The sequence below is a fragment of the Pogoniulus pusillus genome, chromosome 7, assembly GCF_015220805.1.
Source record: "Pogoniulus pusillus isolate bPogPus1 chromosome 7, bPogPus1.pri, whole genome shotgun sequence".
NCBI lineage: Eukaryota > Metazoa > Chordata > Aves > Piciformes > Lybiidae > Pogoniulus > Pogoniulus pusillus.
Window position 1 is genome coordinate 25,836,701 of NC_087270.1, and position 23,737 is coordinate 25,860,437.

The 23,737-nt window shown below is 49.8% G+C and overlaps 1 protein-coding gene across 7 annotated transcripts in view; it reads left to right on the plus strand.

The window, feature by feature from the left end:
• The window catches only part of EHBP1 (EH domain binding protein 1), a 261,387-nt gene that overhangs the window by 143,041 nt on the left and 94,609 nt on the right, over positions 1 to 23,737 (plus strand). For all 7 annotated transcript variants that reach the window (XM_064146293.1, XM_064146294.1, XM_064146297.1 and 4 more), the window contains 4 exons: positions 7,136 to 7,314; positions 8,188 to 8,236; positions 17,855 to 18,766; positions 22,717 to 22,860. In XM_064146293.1, the coding sequence (XP_064002363.1) occupies positions 7,136 to 7,314; positions 8,188 to 8,236; positions 17,855 to 18,766; positions 22,717 to 22,860 (1,284 nt within the window). The remainder of the gene's footprint in view (positions 1 to 7,135; positions 7,315 to 8,187; positions 8,237 to 17,854; positions 18,767 to 22,716; positions 22,861 to 23,737) is intronic.

Consider the following 23,737-nt stretch of genomic DNA (forward strand, 5'->3'; position numbering starts at 1 on the left):
AGCAGGGAAATGAGCCCCCGGCCCTGCGTGTGCCCTGCTCACACTGTTTGGCGGAAGCATCAGAGCCTGAGCTCAGCGTTTGCTCCTGCTTAATGGGGCCAATTAGAAACCTTTGCCCGGGCCTTTTTTAATTGAAAACACATTGTTCAAGGCAAAGATTGTGGGACCTCAGGGAAGAGAAGCTAGACAAGCCTCAGCCAAGCCTTTGATGATAGTTGAATCAGAGAAGGAGCTCGCTAGGACCTCTTCTCCTGGCTGCACTGACCATCACTTGAAATTCCTTGCACCTAAGGAAGCGGTTCATTATCTTGGCTCAGGTTTCTTTTTCCTTTCCCAGCTCATTAACATAATCTTCTCCTTGCCATTAGCCAACACATTTAGGGCTTCTCAACCTGGTGAGGTTGAGCTACCCTCACTGCTCTGCAGTGCTTTTGTGCTCCTTTCAGAAGGTCTGCAGAGGCAGGGAGTCATCTCAAAATGATCACTCTTGTCTTCTGCTTAATTAACTCCCAGGAGCAGCCAGGCTCTGTGTCCTGTTGCCCAATGTGGGGAAATGGCTCAGTAGTTGATGTCTTCTCTGGTTCTGAAGGTTCAGAGTTTGGTTCCTGAAGACTTGGGGTTGGGTTTTTTTTATCCATTTAATCCCCAGCAGTGAAAACCAACTCAAACCCTGCAAAAGAGAAGCTGCTCCATGGCTAGGCAAAGTAATAGCTGAGAGGAGGCTGCCAGGTGATTACCAAAAATGGAAGATTAAGAACTTGGCAGTTAGGAGTTGCCAGGTCTCAGGTAGCCTCTGCCATGGCTGTGCCCTGGAGGCTGTGTACACCATGTACTCCATATCATGGTTTGCTGCCCAACCACTTCCTCGGTGCTCAGAGCAGAGGTAAACCAGAGCCTGCCAGAGCTGCCTGCAGAGCTGCTGTTTGATTTCTTTGGAGCAGCTGGAAGATGTCTCATGCAGAAGACTCTCTTCATTAGCCCAGGTTGTTAGCACAGAGAGCCTGGACTGCGCTCACAACATGGACCTGCTGTGTCACACTTCCTGGAGCACTCTGTGAGACTACAAATGATCACAGGACCACTTTGGTTGGAATAGACCCTTAGGATCATTGAATCCAACCATTGCCCTCCTCTGCCAAATCTTGTGGGACACATTTGGAGTCCTTGGTTCACTTTTGGGGTACTCACTGCAAGATAAGCACAGAGATGCTGAAGAGGGGCAAGGAAGTTGGGGGAGGGTCTGGAGAAGAGGGCTGGGGAGGAGCAGCTGAGGGAGCTGGGGATGTGTAGTGTGGAGAAGAGGAGGCTGAGGGCAGAGCTCATTGCTCTCTACAACTCCTTGAGAGGAGGCTGGAGCCAGATAGGGCTCTTCTCACTAGTATCAGATGATAGAACAAGAGGAAACAGCCTCAAGTTGCCCCAGGGGAGATTTAGTTTGGACATAGAAAAAACTTCTTGACTGAAAAGGTTCTTAAAGCCTGGCTGAGGTTGCCCAGGGAGGTGGTTGAATGCCCATGGCTGGAGGTGTTTGAAAGAGGCAGAACTGTGGTGCTGAGGGCCATGGCTTAGGCCCAGCCCTGGTAGAGGTAAAGACTGGTTGGGCTGGGTGAGCCTGAAAGGCTTTGCCAACCCAAAGGACTCTGTGACTTGATGACTTTAGACAGCCATACAGACTCTAGCTGCTTTCCTAGTAGCTAGAGTCTGTAGGTCCAAGACCTGGCAGATCCAAGTTCAGATTTTATTTCATGTCCACATTAGCTGTAGGCACAATCAGAAGAGCAAGGAAGGCAAAGTTTTAAGGTGTCTGGTGATGGGGAAAACAGGAGGTGACCTAAATATTTGTCATTAATCATACATTAGAAGCAAATGAACTGAATGTGGAACTCATGCCTGGCAGCTGGGTCTGCAGATATCCTTAGTGGTTAGGGGCAGTAGGAGCTGGGGAAATCCTGTGTGATAAAGCACCATGCAACTACAGAGCAACAGGTGAGGAGTGGATTCCTCAGCTGGTAAGTTTAGTTCATAGGTTCATAGAATGGGTTGGCTTGGAAGAGGCCTTCAAGGTCATCCAGTTCCACCCCCCTGCCATGGGCAGGGACATCTCCACTAGCCCAAGGTGCTCAAGGCCTCATCCATTCTTGCCTTGAACAGCTTGGTAAGGGTGAAGGACAAGTCCTTTTGTTTTGCTGTGTCAAACAAGAGACCACTGCTTGTCTGTGCTGCTGGAGGAGCAGAACTTGGTGGTTGATTGTTTGTAGGTCTTCCCTATCCTGACTTACAGCCCTCACTCAATCTCAGCTTCCTCTCCTCCAGCAAATCATTACTGTTCCTAGGTTGTTCTCTCAACTACCTTCCTCTCTTGGGAGCTGTCTTAGAGTCACAGAGCCATGGAACTGTTGAGGTTGGAAGAAAGCTTTGAGATCATCAAATCCAACACTCACCCAGAGCTCATAACCCAACCACTGCTGCTGAGCCACTGCCACTGAACCACCTCCCTCAGCACCACAGCCAAGTGGCTTTGAAGCCCCTCCAGGAATGGACACTCCACCACCTTCCTGGGCAGGTTGAGGGAAGTTCTCTTCCCACTCTACTCTGCCCTGCTGTGGCCTCATCTGGAGCATTGTGTCCAGTTCAAGGAGGACAAAGAGCTGCTGCAGAGAGTCCCACAGAGAGCCCCTGAGCTGCTGAAGGCACTGGAACATCACCTTGTGAGGAGAGGCTGAGAGCCCTGGGGCTCTTCAGCCTAGAGAGAGAGGGGATCCAGTCAATGCTGATCAATAGGTAAAGAGTGGAGGTCAAAAGGATGGGCTTGGGCTCTATTAGTAGTGCTCAATGACAGAACAAGGGATGACAGGCACAAACTGGAACCCAGGAGGTTTCAATTAAACATGAGGGAAACTTCTTTGCCATGAAGGTGGCAGAGCACTGGGAGTCCAGAGAGGTTGTGGAGTCTCCTTCTCAGAGGCATTCCAAACCCATTTGAATGTATTCCTGTGCAGCCTGATCTAGGTGACTCTGCACTAACAGAGAGGCTGGACTGGATGATCTCTACAGATTCCTTCCAACCCCTGCCAGTCTGTGACTCTGGAACCTTTGCACTTGCCATGCAGTCTGGAGCCCACAGCACAGGAAGGGCACAAACATGTTCAAGAGACCTTCAAGATCATCCAGCTCTAACCCCCTGCCATGGGCAGGGGCACCTCCCACCAGCACAGGTTACTCAAGGCCTCATCCAGCCTGGCCTTCAACACCTCCAGGGAGGGGGCAGCCATAGCCTCCCTGGGCAATCTGTGCCAGTGTCTCCCCAGCCTCATTCTCAAGAATTTCTGCCCCATCTCCAGTCTCAGTCTCCCCTCTCCCAGCTTAAAGCCATTGTCCCTTTTTATGGCACTCCCAGCCCTTGTCAAAAGTCCTTCCCCAGCTCTCCTGTAGCCCCTTCAGGTACTGGAAGGCTGCTCTAAGGTCTCAGCAGAGCCTTCTCATGTCCAGACTGAACAGCCTCAACTCTCCCAGCTGGTCCCCACAGAGGAGATTCTCCAGTCCTCTGAACATCTCTGAAGTCTTTCTTCCCTAAAGGAGGAAGTGATAGCAGGAGAGCAAATGGCCTCAGCTTGCACCAGGGGAGGTTTGGGTTGGACATTAGAAGACACTTCTTCCCTGAAAGGGCTCTCAGAGCCTGGCAGAGGCTGCCCGAGAAGGTAGTTGAATGCCCATGGCTGGAGATGTTTGAAAGAGGTAGAGCTGTGGTGCTGAGGGCCATGGCTTAGCCCCAGCCTTGGCAGAGCTAGGGAATGGTTGAGCTGGATGAGCTTTAAGGGCTTTTCTGTCTGAAGTGATTCTCTGGTTCTGTGGTACCTCGAAGCTGAGGTCAGTGGTTAGTTACTGGCTTTTGCTTTTTGGCTGTTGTGGAAAACCAGGAGAAAATGTTGATTTGAAGTTGCATCAGTGTGAGCCTGGACTAAGAGTCTGGCAGCTGCTAAGCAACATTTTTTTTTTCTCTGAAAGGTTTTCATTTCTTGCTCTTTCTTCCCTCTGTCTTGTGTCCCTTGCTCAGCTGTTAACTCAGTGTGTTAGGGGATACCAGCTCATCCTCAACAGATTTATTGCTGCTGGGTTGAGTCATTGACAAGAATTTTACAAACAACCCCAAAAAGTCCCCCCCAGAACCCAAAGCAACATAACCAGAGCACTTTTTAACTCCTTTATTTTCATTCCTTATGAGGCAGCATTGGAGACCATTTGAGCCGGGGGGCACATCCTGCGCTCTCCAAAGGAGCTGGGAGTGCTGAGGGAGCTGTGCTCACAAAACAGCTCTGTCAGGATGAGATGAAAAATCACTTCCTTGCTCCTGTGCCTTTCCTTCCCCAGCAGCAGCGAGGGGAACAGAGAGAGGAGTTGGCAGGCAGCAGCTGGTGGCTCAGCACTGACTGCCTTCAGTCAAGTGGGGGCATCCTTGGTCTTTCACAAAGAGGAGGAGTGCCCAAAAGGGTTTTGCCTTGTTCCACTGATGTGGCTGGGAGGTAGGAAATTCGTTGCTCTGTTTTGAGCTCACTTTTTAGGGGGTCTCTAAGCTATAGGGTGCACAAGCAGCACGTTTGGAGCATGTCTTTGCTTTTAATTATGTGACACTGCCGAAAACAAGAGGGTTGGGTTCGTTCCCTGTCCTTCACACTGGGGTCATGTCAGCCACGTGATGACATAGAGGAAGTTTTTAAGGTGAGTGTTTTGGGGGTGAAATGAGGATCTGCTACTTGAAACTATCAGCTGCAATCAGTGATTGCTGAAGCTGAGAAATAGCAGACAGGCTGAGATGCTGGCACAGGTTGCCCAGGGAGGTTGAGGCTGCCCCTTCTGTGGAGGTGTTCAGGTGGCTCTTTTTAGTCCAGGTATTTCTTGCCCAACATTAAAACCCCACTGCTCACTTCACTATTTCTGCTGAAGAGAGGGTGTAAATTTCCAGCTTGGGAACAGCATCTCCATCTTTTTGCAAGAGCTTGTAGCGATAGGATGAGAGGGAATGGATTGAAGCTTGAGGAGGGCAGATTGAGACTGAAGATGAAGAAATAATTCTTGAGAATGAGGCTGGGAAGACACTGGCACAGGTTGCCCAGGGAGGTTGTGGATTCCCCCTCCCTGGAGATATTGAAGGCCAGGCTGAATGAGGCCTTGAGCAACCTGTGCTGGTGGGAGGTGTCCCTGCCCATGGCAGGGGGGTGGAACTGGATGACCTTGAAGGTCCCTTTGAACCCAACCCATTCTGTCAATCTATGAATGACAAATGGCCAAAATGCTTTATTCCATTTTAATTCTTGGGCTCATGCTAACAAAAATGCTACTGAAAGTGCCCAAATGCCCCGTGGGGAAGTGGTCATTGTAAGCTGATGACACTTGTTAGAAACCACCTTCTGACAATGAGTGATGGCCCAAACTTCCTTCCCACATAGACCAACTGCAGCCTGGAAGAGGAAGCTCTCTGGGTATGGTCAGAAGTGGCTGTTTAGAAACCTCATAGGTTGATAGCAAGATTTGGGTTGGAAGGGACCTTCAAGATCATCCAGTTGCAACCCCTTGGCGTGGATAGGGACACCTCCCACCAGCCCAGGTTGCTCAAGGCCTCATCCATCCTGGCCTTCAGGGATGGGGTTTTGACCACCTCCCTGGGCAACCTGTGCTAGTCTCTCACCATCCTCATGGTGAGACTTCTTCCTGACAGTCTGAATCTACCAATTTCCAGTTTTGTTTCATTCCCCTCCAGTCCTATCACTACCTGACACACTACAAAGTCCCTCCCCAGCTTTCTTGTAGCCCCCTTCATATCCTCGCAGGCCACAATAAGGTCTGCTGGGAGCCTTCTCCTCTCCAGACTGAACAGCCCCAACTCTTTCAGCCTGTGCCCACAGCAGAGCAGCTCCAGCCCTCTGCTCACCCTCGTGGCCCTTCTCTGGACACCTTCCAGCACCTCCATATCCCTCTTGTACAAGGGGCTCCAGAACTAGATGCAGTACTCCAGCTGGGTCTCAGCAGTGCAGAGTAGAGGGGAAGAATCACTTCCCTGGCCCCACTGCCCACACTGCTCTTGCTGCAGCCCAGGCTCTGGCTGCTCTCTGAGCTGAAAGTGTGTGCTGCTGGCTCATGTTGAGCTTCTCCTCCACCAGCATCCCCAAGTCACTCTCCTCATCTTCCTTATCTCCAGTCTCAATCTGCCCTCCTCAAGTCACCGTTGTGCAATCTCAGGCTCCAGCAGAAGAGCTCCTGAGGACACCAGTGTGGGTCATTATAAAATCATAGAATGGTTTAGGTTGGAAGGGACCTCAAAGATCATCTAGTTCCAACCTATGGCAGGGACATCTCCCGCTAGAACAGGTCGCCCAAGGCCATATCCAAACTGGCCTTGAACGCCTCCCAGGAGAGGGCATCCACAGCCTCCCTGGGCAACCTGTTCCAGTGTCTCACCACCCTCAGTGTCAAGAACTTTTTCCTAACATTCAGTTTCAGTCTCCCCTCTGCCAGTTTAAACCCATTCCTCCTCATTAATGGGAATGAAGCAGTTGTGTGGATTGTAGACGTGGAGAGATCTGGAATGCTTGTCCATTGTCCCTGGTTTAGGAGAAGGAAGGCTGGAACTGCAGGCTGGAAGCAACACAAGCTGAAGGCATCAGTTGTACTTCACTGCCCCGATGACTTTGGTCCCACTTCACAGCAAGCTCTGCCCTGCCTGGTGCCTGCTGCAGTCATGGCCTTACCTTCCTTAAAAGCAGAAAGGCTTCTGGGGATGCTTTTCCAGGGCTGCACTTGGGGCCTTGTGCTGAGAGGTGTGCTCCATGGTGGTGCAGGGCTGTGCCTGGAGTCGCTGGGTGCAGCTCTCAGCCTGTTCTCCTCTCTAGAGCTGGAATCCTGAACATCTACATCCTTTGGAGACAAGCGCCCAGGGCCACGACTGCAGGATATTAACTTGGATTTGTGTCTTTTGCAAGTTACAGTCATTGTAAACTGACAGCTGGGAAGGACCTAAAATCACATCAAAGGACACAGATCACCCAGTTGGGTCAATTAATGTTAATTCTCATCTTCCATTAAATTCTTTTACCTTCTCACTCCTGTTTTTGTTTTTTTTTTTTTCTTCTTTTTTTTGCAGCCAAGCCCAATACCAAGTCCTGTGCTGGGAAAGAAGCCAAATGCCAGTCAGTCACTGTTGGTGTGGTGCAAAGAAGTCACCAAAAACTACAGGGGAGTGAAAATCACCAATTTTACCACCTCCTGGCGGAACGGTTTATCCTTTTGTGCAATATTGCATCACTTTAGACCAGACCTGATGTAAGTTGTCCACCTTTTCTGTCTGCCTGAGCTAACCCTCCTAGAAACCTACAACCTTTAAAGCTGTGTTAAAAATCCAACCCCTGCTTTATTGAATAAATATATTTCATTCAGAAGTGCAATCCCTTTAAAGCTGTGGGAAAAGCCAATCCCCTGTTCCATCTCTGTGGGTTTACTTTGGAAGTGCAATCCCTGGGCTACATAGTACATCTATATATTAATTCAGGTGGCAAATTTTTTTCACCCTTTATATTTGTTTGTTGTGTTGTTTTGGGTTTTTTTTGCTGCAGCAGCAGCAGGGAACCCTCCTTTGTAAAAATCAACCCCACAGCTTTACAAATGCTCCAACTTTTATGACCACTTTGCTCTCTCTGCTTGGATAAATAACTGCATCTCCTTTCTCTGTCGTTTGTTGTCTTCTTCTTCTTAATCTCCTACAAAGAAATGACTTCAAGGTGGTGATGATGATGATGATGAAAATTGTGGTGGTGTTGAAATGAGATGAGAGGAATAAGCCTGTAGCTCTTTGTGGGCTGACAAGGCTGGATTACCTCCTGGTAAATTTGGTTGTCAAGGCCTCTAGTCCCTGCCTTAACTTCTTTTAGTTAGATGGAAAGCTGCAGGCGATGAAACATCTCCCTCCATTTGTTTAGTTATTTCTTTCTCTCTCCTTTTCATTTTCCAGACTATTAGTTTTGCTGATTGAATTGCTGTGAAATCTCTACTTACTGTACGAGATTATTGAGCAGCAATTTATTTGTTTTTTAACATTTTGGGGTTTTTTTTGGTTGCTTTGGTTGGTTGTTTGTCTTGAAACTGCTGCTTTTATCCAGTACTGTACATACCCACTGTGGTCTTTTCCCCCCCGCTCAGTGACTACAAGTCCCTGAATCCTCAAGATATTAAAGAGAACAACAAAAAGGTAAGAACTGGCAGGAAGGAAAACAAAAACCACACAAACAAAAAAACAAAAACAACAAAAAAAAAGGGAAAAAGAGAGGGAAGAAAGAAAAAAAAAGAGGGAGGGAAGGAAAATGAGACAGGGGAAAGAAAAAAAGGGGGGGAAGGAAGAAAGCGAGGGAGGAAAAAAAGGGGCAAAAGGAAAAAAGAGGGGGGGGAAAGGGAAAAAAAAGGGGGGGAAGGAAAAAAGAAGTGGAAAAAAAGGGGGGAGAAAGGAAAAAAGAGAGGGGAAAGGGGAAAAAAAAAGGGGGAAAGGACAAAAGAGGTGGAAAAAAGAAAGAAGGGGAAAATAAAAAAAAGGGAAAGAAAAAAGGGAGGGGAAGGAAAAAAGGGAGGAGGAGGAAAAAAAGAGGGAAAAAGGAGAAAAATGGGGGGGGGAATGTGGGAAGGAATAAAGAGGGAGGAAAAAGGAAAAAAGAAGGGAAGGGAAGGGAAGGGAAGGGAAGCAAGGGGAAAAAGGGAGAAAAATGAAAGAAGGACAACTCAGAGTAAAAAAGAAAAAGGGGAAAAGAGGAGGAAAGGGAAAAAAGGAAAAGGGGGGAGGAAGGAAATAAAAGGGAAAAAAAGGAGAAAAATGAAAGAACAAAAAATCAGAGTAAAAAAAGGGAAAAAAGGGGAGGAAAAAGAAAAAAGGAAAAAGGAAAAAAGAGGGGAGGAAAGACGGGGAAGGAAAAAAGAGGGAAGGAAAGGGGAAAAAAAGGAAAGGGAAAAAAGGGAGAAAAATGAAAGAAGGAAAAATAAGAGTAAAAAATAAAAAGGAAAAAAAAAGAAAAAAATTAAAAGGAAAAAGGCTTAAAAGGAAAATATGAAAAGGAAAAAAAGAAAATAGAAAGAAAAAAGAAAAAGGGGAAAAAGAGGAAAAAAGAAAACAAAAGAAGGGGGGAAAGAAAACAAAAGAAAGGGGGAAAAAGAAAAAAGAAATGGGGGAAAAGAGGGATAAAGAAGGAAATGAAAAAAGGGAGAAAAATGAAGGAAAAATTAAGAGAAAAAATAAAAAGGAAAAAAGAAAAACTGAAAAAAAAAGACAAAAGAAAAAGAGGTTAAAAGGAAAATAAAAAGAAAAAATAATAGGAAAAAAAGAAAAATATAGAAGAATTAAAAGAGGGGGAAGGGAATGAAAAGGAAAAATGAAGGGGAAAAGGTGAGGGTGAAGGAAATAAGGGGGAAAAAAATGAAAAAAGAGAAGGGAAAAAAGAGGAGAAAAAAATGGAAGAAAAAAGAGAAAAAGAAAAAGGGGCAAAGGAAGAAAGGGTAAAAAAGGAAAGGGGGAAGAGGGAGAAAAAAGAGAAAAGAGGGAAAAAAGGAAAAGGGAAAAAAAAGACAGGGAGGGAAAGGCCTAGCTTCCATTCTGTCTTGGCTGGAGGTTTTTGTTGCTTTTGGGAAGTGGAGTTGTTTTGTGAGGACAGAAGAATGGAGCAGAGAAGGGATCCAGCCTCCCACTGCTCTGATGGGATGCGTTGGTGCCTCTCGCTTGTTGCAGGTTTAGCATCCACGCAAAGCACACTGCTACTGGTGGAGGTCTGTGTCTGTGGGGGCTGCATGGTTGGGGGAGAGCAGAGGGGAGGGCTGGCAGCCTTCTCTGGGCACCTCTCTGAGTTCAGCAGTGGGAGAAGTAATTGAAATAAATGAAAAGTGGAAGTGCTCCTGGATTCTGCTGTGCAAGGCTTGGATTGTGGTGTGCAAGGTTTGAATGGTGCTGTGCAAGGCTTGGATTGTGATGTGCAAAGCTTGGATGGTGGTGTGCAAAGCTTGGATTGTGGTGTGCAAAGTTTGGGATTGTGGTGTGCAAGGTTTGGATTGTGGTGTGCAAGGTTTGGATTGTGGTGTGCAAGGTTTAGATTGCTGTGTGTGAGGTTTGAATTGCTGTGTGCAAGGTTTGGATTGTGGTATGCAAAGCTTGGGTTCCATGCAAGGTTTGGATTGTGGTGTGCAAAGTTTGGGTTCCGTGCAAGGTTTGGATTGTGGTGTGCAAAGTTTGGGTTCCATGCAAGGTTTGGATTGTGATGTGCAAGGCTTGGATTCAATGCAAGGTTTGGCTTGTGGTGTGCAAGGTTTGGATTCCATGCAAGGTTTGCATTGTGGTGTGCAAGGTTTGAATTGTGGTGTGCAAGGTTTGGGATCCATGAAAGGTTTGGATTGTGGTGTGCAAGGTTTGGGATCCATGAAAGGTTTGGATTGTGGTGTGCAAGGTTTGGATTGTGATATGCAGGATTTGGATTTGGTGGGCAAGGTTTGGGTTCCATGCAAGGTTTGGGTTGCGGTGTGCAAGGTTTAGGTTCCATGCAAGGTTTGGATTGTGGTGTGCAAGGTTTGAGTTCCACGCAAGGTTTAGATTATGGTGTACAATGTTTGGGTTGTATGCAAGGTTTAGATTGTGATGTGCCAGGCTCAGGTTGTGATGTGCAGGGCTTGGGCTGTGGTATGCAAGGTTTGGGTTGTGATGTGCAGGGCTTGGGTTGTGATATGAAGGGCTTGGGCTGTGGTATGCAAGGTTTGGGTTGTGTGCCAGGCTCGGATTGTGATGTGGGGAGTTTAGGCTGTGGTATGCAAGGTTTAGGTTGTGATGTGCAGGGCTTGGGCTGTGGTATGCAAGGTTGGGCCTACAACTACCTGAAGGGATGTTGTAGCCAGGCGGGGGGTGGCCTCTTCTCCCAGGCAACCAGCAATAGAACAAGGGGACACAGTCTCAAGTTGTGCTGGGGAAAGTATAAGCTGGATGTTAGGAGGAAGTTGTTGGCAGAGAGAGTGATTGGCATTGGAATGGGCTGCCCAGGGAGGTGGTGGAGGCACTGTCCCTGGAGGTGTTCAAGAAAAGAGTGGATGAGGCACTTAGTGCCATGGTCTGGTTGACTGGATAGAGCTGGTGGATAGGTTGGAGTGGATGATCCTGGAGGTCTCTTCCAACCTGGTTGATTCTATGATTCTATGATTGCTGTGCTGTGTCCCCACAGCTGGGTGTTAGGCAGGGAGCTGCTCTGCAAAGGCTGGGTAAGGCAGCATCCCCCAGCTGTGGCTAAGGAGAGCTGTGCCCAGTGAGATCTATCTCAGAGTAATGCAAGGTCTGTGTTACTGAAGGGAAGGTTGTGCTGTGTCCCCACAGCTGGGTGTTAGGCAGGGAGCTGCTCTGCAAAGCCTGGGTAAGGAAGCATCCCCCGGCTGTGGCTGTCTAAGGAGAGCTGTGCCCAGTGAGATCTACCTCAGAGGGTCTGTCCATGCCCCTAGGTGCGCTGCCCCTGGCGTCACAGCGTTTGCAGTGCCCACATCTGGATGTACTTGACGTTTTGCTCAGCTAATTAAGGTGGATTAGGGAAAAAGAAAGGCTGGATTCTTCCCGAAGGAGGCGAGCAGCCGGATCAGTCATCTGCCCTTTATGAGGCCGTGATGGCAAGGGCTCAGCTCCTCAGCCCCGTCCCTGCGCAGGGACGCAGTTCCCAGGCCAGCAGAGGTACTGATTGTCCTTATTGTGCACTTTTCTCTTTCATCACCTCGCCAGCCTTCCCCTGACAGCTACGTTGAGTATCTCAGTTGCTTCCTGCAGATTTGTTTCCTGGTCTCACACAGTTGTCCCTGATAACCCTGCCTGCCCTGGCTGGCAGTGGATGTGGTGCTGGTGCTGCCGACAGTGCCTGCCTAGAAACTCCATGCAGACGTTTGGCAGTGATTCCTCCTAACCAATTAAAACAACATCTAGGGACAAATGGGACAGTTTTCTTTGTCCAGAACATCTTTGTTTTGCTTTGGTTTGTTATTTCCTTCCCTCTCCCAAGACTGTGCCCACCATAGAGGAAAGGTTAAGCCATAAGAGACTCTCTTCTAGGGGTGCCTGACCTTGTTTGTGTTTTAATGGAGAAGGAAGAAGAGTCCTTCAGAGACAACTAATTCAGTGCACTTGCTGTGTCTGCACGTTGAAACACACAGTTCCATAGGGCACATCACCTCCACAGCTCCCTTCTAGGGCACACCAGGCATTTGTCACTGATGCTGAATGAAAAAGGGTCTTTACCTGTGACATCTGATCTCAGCCAGCATATCAGTGTCTTACATAGTTGGGAAATGGTTGGAATACTGCCTGTGATGCTTGTGCTGATGGATCCCGCTTGATGCCTGTCAATCAGCTTGGCAGTAAATTAAATAAAACCCCTAAACCCTGCTCTAAGGTCTTCCTGGAGTCTTCTCCAGGCTGGACAGCCCCAACTCTCCCAGCCTGTCCCCACAGCAGAGGTTCTCCAGCCCTCTGAGCATGGCCTTCTCTGGGCCCTCTCCAGCAGCTCCAGGTCCTTCTTGTGCTGGGGTCCCAGAGCTGGAGGCAGTGCTGCAGGTGAGGTCAGAGCAGAGGGGCAGAATCCCCTCCCTGTGCTGCTGCTCTGGCTGCAGCCAGTATGCAGCTGGCTTTGGGCTGACAGCGACCACTGCTGGCTCCTGGGCAGTTTGGCACCAACTGACACCCCCAAGGCCTGCTCCTCCTCACTGCTCTCCAGCCACTCTTAGCCTTGCCTGGATTCTTTACCCAGCGGCGACTACCCCTCCAGTCCATGCTTTGCCCTTCTGGTGACCAGGATGTCACCTGAGACAGTGTCAAACGTTGTGCACAAATCCATCTGGTTAGTGGCAAATGATAATGACCAAAGTATGGAACCTGCAGCAGAGCCCCTGCTGAAGGAGTTCTGCAGGCTGCTAATGACATGGCCTGCACTTTAAAATGTAAACTGCTGAACCACCCCACCTTTGGCTGGAGCTTGGAGGGCATGAAGGATGGAGAAGTGGAAGGGCAGAGCAGTATGGCTCTAGTAATGAACCTCTGGGCTTAATTGCTGCAGTGTTCAGAAAAGCTTATTTGATTTGAGGGCTGATTGTCTAGCAATAGTAACAGAGCTCCTGAATGTCTGACTGACACTTGCCTTCTGCAGGGTACTCTTGTCTTTTGTGTCTTTTTTTCCCCAGTTTTTGATGGCTTTTGCTAAATTCTTCCACTTGGACTCATTTGTCTTGGCAAAAGAGTCATAGAATGCGAGAATGGCTCCGGTGGGAAGGGGCCTCAGAGCTCATCTACTGCAACTCCCCTGCCATGGGCAGGGACACTTCTTGTGCTGCTCAAGGTTTCATCCAGCCTGGCCTTGAACATACCCAGGCAGGAGGCAGCCACAGCCTCCCTGGGCAGTCTGTTCCAAAGTCTCAGCACCCTCCTACTGAAGAACTTCTTCCTCAGTTCAGCTTTCCACTCTAACCCTGCTCTGCCTCAGCTTCAAACCTGGCCTGTCTCTGGACACCCTCAACAAAAGTTCTTCTGCAGTCTTCTTGCAGGATCCCTTCAGACACTGGCAGGCAGCTCTGAAAGGTCACAACAAGGTCACCTCGGAGCCTTCTCTCCAGACTGAACAGCCCCAACTCTCAGCCTGTGCCCACAGCAGAGCAGCTCCAGCACTCTGCTCGTCCTCGTGGCCCTTCTCTGGACAATTTCCAGCCCCTCCAGCTCTTTCCTGTCACAGGGCTCCAGAGCTGGGCACAGTGCTCCAGGTGGAGTCTCAGCGGAGGGTGCAGAGGGGCAGAATCCCCTCCCTGGCCCTGCTGCCCACCCTGCTCTTGCTGCAGCCCAGGCTCTGGCTGGCATTTGGGCTGCAGGTGCACACTGCTGGCTCCTGTTGAGCTTCTCATCTACCAGCAACCCCAGGTCCTTTTCTTCAGGGCTGCTCTCAAGCCAAGCACTGCCCAGCCTATATTGCTTCAACCCATCACACACTGCTGTCTGGGGATTGTGGCTGAGGGAGCTCAGCACTGTACAGCATTGTCTAGTGTCCTTCAGATGGAGAGAAGAAAGAACTTGTCTTGCCCAGAACAAGTAGAAGAGGGGATGGGAAATAACTTTTAGGCACCAGGTTCTCCTCCCCCTCTACTGATGCTTGATCTGGAGCACTGTGTCCAGTTCTGGGCTCCACAGTTCCAGAAGGACAGGGAACTACTGGCGAGAGTCCAGCAGAGAGCCCCTGAGCTGCTGAGGGCATTGAACATCACCTTGTGAGGAGAAGCTGAGAGCCCTGGGGCTGTTCAGCCTGTGTAGGAGCATCCTGAGGGGCATCTCAGCAATGCTGAGCAATAGCTGAAGGGTGAGGGTCAGCAGGATGCAGCCAGACTCTGAGCAGTGGTGCCCAGAGACAGGACAAGAGGCAGTGGACACAGACTGGAACACTCAGGTTGGATATCAGGAGCAATTTGTTCCCAGCAAAGGTTCTCAGGCATTGTCTCAGGCTGCCCAGGGCGGTGGTGGAGTCCCCATCCCTGGAGCTATTTCAAAGCCACATGGATGTGATGCTGCGGAACATGGTGCAGTGGCAGTGACTCAGTGGCAGTTCCAGGACTGTGAGCTTTGGATGAGTGGTTGAACTGTATAATCTCAGAGGTCTCTTCAGCCTCAACAGTTCCATGGTTGTGTGATTCTAAACCACATCCTTCAGCACCACATATTTTCATAACATCCTCTCCTAGTGAACCTTCCCAAGGAACTGTAGCCCACCGAAGACCCTCAGTGATTTCAGGCCAAATCATGGTGCAGAGGGAGAGCCAGTTGGGCTTGAAACCAAATCATCCAGGTGATTCCTATGCCTGGATAAACTCTGTGCATCATTATTAGAGCAATACACAAACAGCCCTGCCAACAATGCTTGGCAGGTGCTACCCGAGCATGAAGGGGAAGCATGCAGGGGGTCAGGAACCCAACTCCCAGAAGCAGAGTTTGAGAAGTGGCTGCAATTAAAACCGTTTGAGCCTTAAGTAGGGAATGGCATTGCAGTGGGAATGAGGGAAATGGGAATGAGAGTGCCTCCTTTCCTTAGAGCAGGAGAAACAGCTGGGGTCTGCGTGGAGCTGCATTCTAAACCCCTGTTGGACATTTATCAGTGTGAATCCCAAAAGGATAAACTAGTAAGATGGGATCTCTCCTCCCTTCTGCAACTGCATGGATGAAGGAAATACTACCCAGCTGGGGTAGCAGAAGCCAGTGGTGTAGTGTAAAATGAATCTGAAGACCCTCAACACCACGAGAGGTGATGGCTTTGAGCTGGAAGAGGGCAGATTTAGACTGGATATTAGGGAAAAAATCTTGGCAGTGAGGGTGGGAAGACACTGACACAAGTTGTCCAGGGAGGTTGTGGCTGCCCCCTCCCTGGTGGTGTTCCAAGCCAGGCTGGATGAGGCCTTGAGCAACCTGTGCTGGTGGGAGGTGTCCCTGCCCATGGCAGGGGGTTGGAACTGGATGCTCTTGAAGGGCAAAGCTGGAGGTGGGTAGGTTCAGGCTGGGTGTGAGGAGGAAGTTGTTCAGCATGAGAGTGGTGAGAGCCTGGAATGGGTTGCCCAGGGAGGTGGTTGAGGCCCCATGGCTGGAGGTGTTTAAGGCCAGGCTGGATGGGGCTCTGGCCAGCCTGATCTAGGGTAGGGTGTCCCTGCCCATGGCAGGGGGGTTGGAACTGGCTGATCCTTGTGGTCCCTTCCAACCTGCCTGATTCTATGATACTATGACTCTTCCAACCCATTCTGTGATTCTGTGGTGCTTCCTTGCAAAATAACAGCTTCTTGCCCAGGTCTTAAATTCACCATCCTTTTTTGTTCAAAACAGTGCAGGGCCAAACTGTGACCATGTTGAGAAGAGGAGCAGCAGGGGTGCGGGGTGGAAGGAGAAGCCTGAGCGCTTTACCTCGACGCTAACAGGAGGCCTTTAGAGAGGCTTCCTTGAAACCGAATCTCTCCTTCCAGGGTTAATCCAGGCTAGCAATCATTAATTGTAAATTGAGAAAGGACTTTAACTCTCCCAAACGAGAAAAACCTGATGCACTGAGCCCACTGGCTTACGGGGCTAGCAGGGGGAAGGGTGCTGTGGCCTCACCGAGTGGGAGGCTGTTGCAGCCGCTGGAGTTTGAGAAGGAAAGTGAAGCGGAGAGGAAGTTCACTCTCTCTTACAAACTGAGTCTGCTGGGTTCCTGTCATTCCTGCCTTCTATCAGGCAATCTCTGGGGGTGTCCTTTTTTGGCTATCTGGACTGAAATTTTTCATCAGCACAAATCACTGCAATTACATGGCCAGCAGAAGGGAGAGGGTTGATCGCCAGAGATAAAGCTCGAGATGGATTAGTGTCGTGTTTCTTCTATCTTTGCTCTTTATCTTAAAAAGCCATCCCAAGTTGCCTTTTTTTTTCTTTCTCTTTTTTTTTTTTTTCCCTCCTCCTACACTTTAGTATTTGCTTGTTTCCTGCTACCTGACTGAGGCCCATTTAAGAAATGTCTTCTACTGCAAACACAAAGGTTTTCAGCTTGTAGACTCATGTGTGGACAGCAGATCCAGAGAGGTGGTTCTGCCACTTTGCTCTGCTCTGGTGAGGCTTCACCTGCAGGACTGAGGCCAGCTCTGGAACCCTCAGCACAGGAAGGACATGGACCTGATGGAGAGGGTCCAGAGTGGGCCATGAACATGATCAGGGTTGAAGCATCTGCTCTGCTATGGGCACAGGCTGAGGGAGCTGGGAGTATTCAGCCTAGAGAAGGCTCCAGGCAGACCTAAAAGCAGCCTGCCAGGACCTGAAGGGGCTACAAGAAGGCTGCAGAGGGACTGTTGCCAAAGGCCTGCAGGGACAGGACAAGGGCAAAGGCTGCAAAGTAGAGCAGAGCAGATTGAGATTGGCTGTGAGGAACAAGTTCTGCACCAGGAGGCTGCTGGAACCTTGCAACAGGTTGCCCAGAGAGGTGTTTGGGGCCTATGCCTGGAGAGGTCTATGGGCAGCCTGCTCTAGTGGAGGACATCCCTGCTGAGTGCAGGGGTTTGGACTGGATGAGCTTTGGAGGTGCCTTCCAACTCAGAGCATTCTGTGATTCTTAAGAGCTTTGTACTCAGGAAAGCTGTGTCATTTTGAATTTAATCTAGTATGGTCTTAAGGTACAGTCAAGATGTTTAAAACAATGCCATTGGAGTGCCTTTACTGCTTATAGACTCTGGATTTGCATTGCTGTGGAGATAACCCTGGGAAATACCAATGAGGCACTGGGAAAATGGATGAGCTGGATGTTGGATTGTGCAGTGAAGCCAAAATAAGTAGTAGAGTTGAAGCCATAGTGTTCCTGTGATACTGGCTGTGTTTTAGGCTGGCTTCTTTTGGCAGAGCTTCTGCTTGGGTTCTTGAAACATTGTGATCTGTAAGAAAGAGCTGGAGGTGATGGAAGGTGTCCAGAGAAGGGCCATAATGATGATCAGATGGCTGGAGCTGCTCTGCTGGGGAGGGACTTTTTAGGGTGTCAGGAAGTGATAGGACTGGGGGAGATTGATCCAAGCTAGAGGAGGGGAGATTGAGATTAGACATTAGGAAGAAGTTCTTCAGCATGAAGGTGGCAAGAGACTGGCACAGGTTGCCCAGGGAGGTGGTGCAAGCCTCATCCCTGGAGGTGTTTAAGGCCAGGCTGGATGAGACTCTGGGCAACCTGATGTAGTGTGAGGTGTCCCTGCCCATGGCAGGAGGAGTTGGAACTGGATGATCCTTCCAGCCCTGCGAGTTGTGTGCCTGTGGCAGTGCTGCAGCGTAACCTGCCTGTGTCTGTTTCCCCAGGCGTACGATGGCTTCGCCAGCTTGGGCATCTCGCGCCTGCTGGAGCCCTCGGACATGGTGCTGCTGGCCATCCCCGACAAGCTCACCGTCATGACCTATCTCTACCAGATCAGGGCACACTTCTGTGGCCAGGAGCTGAACGTGGTGCAGATCGAGGAGAACAGCAGTAAGAGCACCTACAAAGTGGGTAACTACGAGACGGACCCCAACAGCTCTGTGGACCAGGAGAAGTTCTACGCGGAGCTGAGCGAGCTGAAGCGGGAGCCCGAGCTGCAGGCGCCAGACGGTGCCCTGACAGACTTCGCTTCCCAAGACGACTCCGTCTTCGTCAACGACAGCGGCGTCGGGGAGTCCGAGAGCGAGCATCAGACTCCCGATGACCACCTGAGCCCCAGCACGGCCTCCCCTTCCTCACGCAGGACTCGAAGCGACACCGACCCGCAGAAGTCCCAGCAGAGCTCGGGAAGGACTTCTGCATCTGAAGACGCTGGGAAGTGGAGCGGTGCGGATGCGACGCAAGCGCAGCCGGCGCTGGGAAGGAAGAAGCTGCTGCTAGCTGATGCTTTAGACTTGAGTGACTTGGCACACGTCAGTGATCAAAAAGAGGACCTGTCCCCCACGGCTGCTCGGGAGGACAACGACAGGAAGAGACACCAGAGCTCAGACAGCACTGCTGGCTTCTCGGAGCAAGACAAGCTGGGGCGGCTAGGATCTACTGGCAGCACACGAGCAGATCTTGGCTCACCTGGCACAAAGCCCAGTTTATCTCCTACTTCTCAGCTTGGATACTCCCAGAAGGATGTGGACCTTGCAAAGAAACCACCTGCTTCTCCGAGGCAGGCAGATTCTGACTCTGACAGTGATGCCAGGATGGCTTTAAATCACCCGGATCAGACTGCAAAAGCAGCCCAGGTAAGCCATGGGTCACTTTCTCATGTCCATAGGCATAGAATGGGATTCATGGAATGGGTTGAGTTGGAAGGGACCTTCAAGACCATCCAGCTCCAGCCCCCTGCCATGGGCAGGGATACCTCCCACCAGCATAGGTTGCTCAAGACTTCATCCAACCTGGCTTTGAACACCTCCAGGGAGGGGACAGCCACAGCCTTCCTGGGCAACCTGTGCCAGTGTCTCCCCAACCTCATACTCAAGAATTTCTTTCCCATCTCCAGTCTCAATCTGCCCTCCTCAAGCTTCAATCCATTTCCCCTCATCTTATCACTACAAGCCCTTGTAAAAAGATGGAAATGCTGTTCAAGGTCTTTCTCCATGCTGGATATTTATGCCCTCTCTTCAGCAGAAACAGTGAGGTGAGCAGTGGGATTTTAATGTTGGGCAAGAAATACTTGGACTAAAAAGAGCCATTCCATGAGAAAATGATTTCTAGACATTGCCCTACTGTTTATCTTCCCCAGTCTCTCTCCAGTTAAAGGCAGTTCTATTCTGAATTATCTCTAAGAATCACAGGATTGTCAGGGCTGGAAGGGACCTCAAGGATCATCCAGTTCCAACTCCCTCTGCCATGGGCAGGGACACCTCAAACTACCTCAGATTGCCCAGACCCTCATCCAGCCTGGCCTTAAATGAGGCTTCCACCATCTCCATGAGCAGCCTGTGCTAATATCTCACCGCCCTCATCGTCAAGAACTTCTTCCTAAAGTCTAATCTAAACCTCCCCTCCCCAGTCCTATCACTGACACCCTATCCTACCTGACACCCTAAAAAGTCTCTCCCCAGCTTTCCTGTACCCCCCTTCAGATCCTGGCAGACCACAATAAGGTCTGCTGGAAGCCTTCTCCTCTCCAGACTGAACAGCCCCAATTCCCTCAGTCTCTCCTCATAGCAGAGCAGCTCCAGCCCTCTGCTCATCCTCATGGCCTCTCTCTGGACACCTTCCAGCCCCTCCAGCTCTTTCCTGTCACAGGGCTCCAGAGCTGGGCACAGTGCTCTAGGTGAGGTCTGAGCAGAGGGGCAGAATCCTCTCTCTCAGAGATGGCTCCAAGTCTTTTGCCACCAAGTGTAGTAAGACCTGTTTTCTGAGTATTGCCTGCTGGAGCCAAAACTGCAAACAGGCCTCTCCAGTGAATGATGTCTATTCCAAAAAGCATAAAGTTCTAAGTACCTTAAAATACACCAGAGGGACTTCAGAATCCTCCCTGAGAAACAGAACCATAGAGTCACAAGAAGCATCCTATTGGAAGAGAACTCCAAGTTCATCCTGTCTAACCCTCAACCCATCACTGAAGGATCAACACTGAGCCATGTTCATGTTCCTGAGTGCCAAGTCCACACAGCCCTCTGTTAATCTGCCCACAGTAGTGAGATAGAAGCTTGTGGAATATTAAGTTATGGTGTTCATGGGGTGGCCTCAAGCTCACTGTTTAACCACAAACTCATTTTTCTTTCCCTGAAGATAACAAGCAAGGGCCCACCTACCTGGCAGCTTTGTTGTGAGAGTGAATGCATTAAGCTGAGTGTGCACAGTGGAGCCTGTCCTTACAGCAAATGTGCCCAAAAGGTTACCAAAATGCCAAAGCAGCCTTAGCATTTTGCCCCTGTTAAGGGATTCCTTCACAGCATCACAAAATCACGCAGTGGGCTGGGTTGGGAGGCACCTCCAAAGCTCATCCAGTCCAAACCCCTGCACTCAGCAGGGACATCCTCCACTAGAGCAGCCTGCCCACAGCCCTCTCCAGCCTCACCTTCAGTATCTCCAGCCATGGGCCCCAACACCTCCCTGGGCAACCTGTTGCAGTGTTCCAGCAGCCTCCTGCTGCAGAACTTGTTCCTCACAGCCAATCTCAATCTGCTCTGCTCTAGTTTGCAGCCATTGCCCTTGTCCTGTCCCTGCAGGCCTTTGGCAACAGTCCCTCTGCAGCCTTCTTGTAGCCCCTTCAGGTCCTAGTAGGCTGCTCTTAGGTCTGCCTGGAGCCTTCTCCTCTCCAGGCTGAATACCCACAGCTCCCTCAGCCTGTGCCCATAGCAGAGCTGCTCCAAACCTCCCTCTGGACCCTCTCCAGCAGCTCCAGGTCTCTCCTGTGTTGGGGGCCCCGGAGCTGGCCCCAGCCCTGCAAGTAAGGTCTGAGCAGAGGGGCAGGATCCCCTCTCTCCATCTCTGTCCATGCTGCTTTGGATGCAGCTCAGGCTCCCCTTGGCCTTCTGGCCTGCAGGCTCACACTGTTCATCTCCAGCTTCTCATCCACCATGACCCCCAAGCCCTTTTGCACGGTGCTGCTTTCTCTCACCTAGCCAAAAGGCCTAGTTTTGGCTGTTGCCATTAGCTCTGGTTGAAGAAAAAATAACCAAAGCAAAGAGTGTGGCCAGACTTTTGGTTCTGTGGGTTCCTTCAAGTGTTTTTTTTCCCTATGGAAAGCACCATATGGAAAGCATATGGAAGCACCATAAAGATCCATTTTGTGGCCAGAAGTCCACAGATGGGTGCTAATGGCCACATGTTAGCTCCACAGCTAACGAGTGTTTGGACTTGATGATCTTAAAGGTCTTTTCCAAATGAAATGATTCTGATTTCTTTCCTTTAATCAGAGGTGTCTCATAGAGCTTCTCTTCATCATCATCACCATCATCATCATTACCAGTGTGCACTGGATGAGAGGGACAGCTTGAGTCACGAGTAATAGAGCAGGAGGAGACAAGATGTCTTCTGTACAAAGATGTTCATGTGTGAGGGTGTCAGAGGCCAAGGAAAGGGAAGAGATGGTTTTAGAGACAGTTCCCTGGTAACTGTGCCTTTGCGTGTGGTAAGAAAACCTCCCTTGTGAGCCCCAAGGGTAACCTGGGACACTCACTTTGTGGGGTGGAGTTGACCACTGTAATTTCCACCTGGTTGTTGCAGCCTGCAACATCTGTCCCAGTTGTATAAGGACAATGTAAAAGCCTAGAGATGTGTTTTCCCAACCTTCACACTTGACCTTGACATAAGAAGTCAACATTTGAGAGTACCTGTGTGTGAAAGCTGCTCCAGCACCTGAAGGGGCTTCGAGAAGGCTGCAGAGGGATTGTTGCCAAAGGCCTGCAGGGACAGGATGAGGGCAGTGGCTGCAAACTAGAGCAGAGCAGATTGAGATTGGCTGTGAGGAACAAGTTCTGCAGCAGGAGGCTGCTGCAACACTGCAACAGGTTGCCCAGGGAGGTGTTTGGGGCTCATGCCTGGAGATATTGAAGGTGAGGCTGGAGAGGGCTGTGGGCAGGCTGCTCTAGTGGAGGATGTCCCTGCTGAGTGCAGGGGGTTGGAGTGGATGAGCTTTGGAGGTCCCTTCCAACCCAGCCCATTCTGCGTTGCCTGTTCAGATACTTCTCTTCTGTTACTTCTTCTCTGCAGTACAGCTGGGCATGTGCATGGAGAAGGGGCTTGCTGGTGGCTCTCCACAGCTGAGGCAGAAGCCTTCACAGGTTCCTCACTTCATTGCCAACCTCTTTCTGTTCAGTTTGAGCTATAAGTGGGCGATACCCCTAGCAGAAGCCCACGAAGCACTCTATTTGCATACATATTAAAGCAAACAAGTAAACACAGAGCACATTTCACACAGCTTCCACCAAGCCAATTATTATTGTTTTTTTTCACAGTTGCAGTTTAAAGGCATTAAAATGTTGATAGAAATTAAGCTTTAAGGGGAGGGAGGGAAGAACTCTTACTTACATCATAAAAGCCTGGGAGTTTTCGTTTTACATTTTGGTTATCTTCTCTTTTTCATTTCTCTAGAATGCTCTCTCAACTCCTGAAGCTGTAACCCATCTACCTCCTGACCTTTATAATGTAGGAAAGCCCCTAGCTCTTAACTGCTGTATAAATGTGAAGTAGCCTCAGGCTGCCCTGCTCTTAAATATCTTTCTTTATTTTTAAGCAACGTATGTTGTCAAGACAGGAAGAACTCAAAGAGAGAGCGAGAGTCCTGCTGGAGCAAGCAAGAAGAGATGCAGCATTAAAGGCAGGGAGCAAGCAGCTGAGCAATGCTATCATCCCAGCCCGTGGCAAGCAGCTGAATGATGTAAGAAACATTGCCTGGTGTGGCACTTTGCACCCTTACCACTTACTGCACCTCTGTGTGCTTCTGGAGGGACCATTTCTACCCTTACCACTTTCTGCACCTCCATATACCTCTGGGGGGACCATTTACACCCTTCCTACATACTGCACTTCCATATGTCTCTGGGGGGATCATTTCCATCTTTCCTACTTACTGCACCTCCATATTATTCTGGGGGAACCATTTCCATCCTTCCTACTTACTGCACTTCCATATGCTTCTGAGGGAACCATTTCCATCCTTCCTACTTACTGCACTTCCATATGCCTCTGGGGGGACCGTTTCCATCCTTCCTACTTACTGCACTTCCATATGCTTCTGGGGGGAACCATTTCCATCCTTCCTACTTACTGCACTTCCATATGCCTCTGGGGGGACCGTTTCCATCCTTCCTACTTACTGCACTTCCATATGCTTCTGGGGGGACCATTTCCATCCTTCCTACTTACTGCACTTCCATATGCCTCTGGGGGGACCATTTCCATCCTTCCTACATACTGCACCTCCATATGCTTCTGGGGGGACCATTTCCATCCTTCCTACTTACTGCACCTCCATATGCTTCTGGGGGGACCATTTCCTTGCAGAATGTCCCTTCTCCATGCTGCCATGCCATGCCCTGCTATGTCAGGTACCCTTAGATCACTTTAAAAGCTCAGTTCCTCTGCTGTTATGGCCAAGAGCAAGATGCCTTAGACCTCACTGGAAGCAGAGGTCTGGGAGCACCTCATTTGATTGGCACCACAGTTCCTAATGGGCCGAAAAACAAAAGTTACTTGTTAAATGATAGTGAAGTAAGCGATGCCATTTTTGAGTCCTTCTCCTTTATTCAGTGATG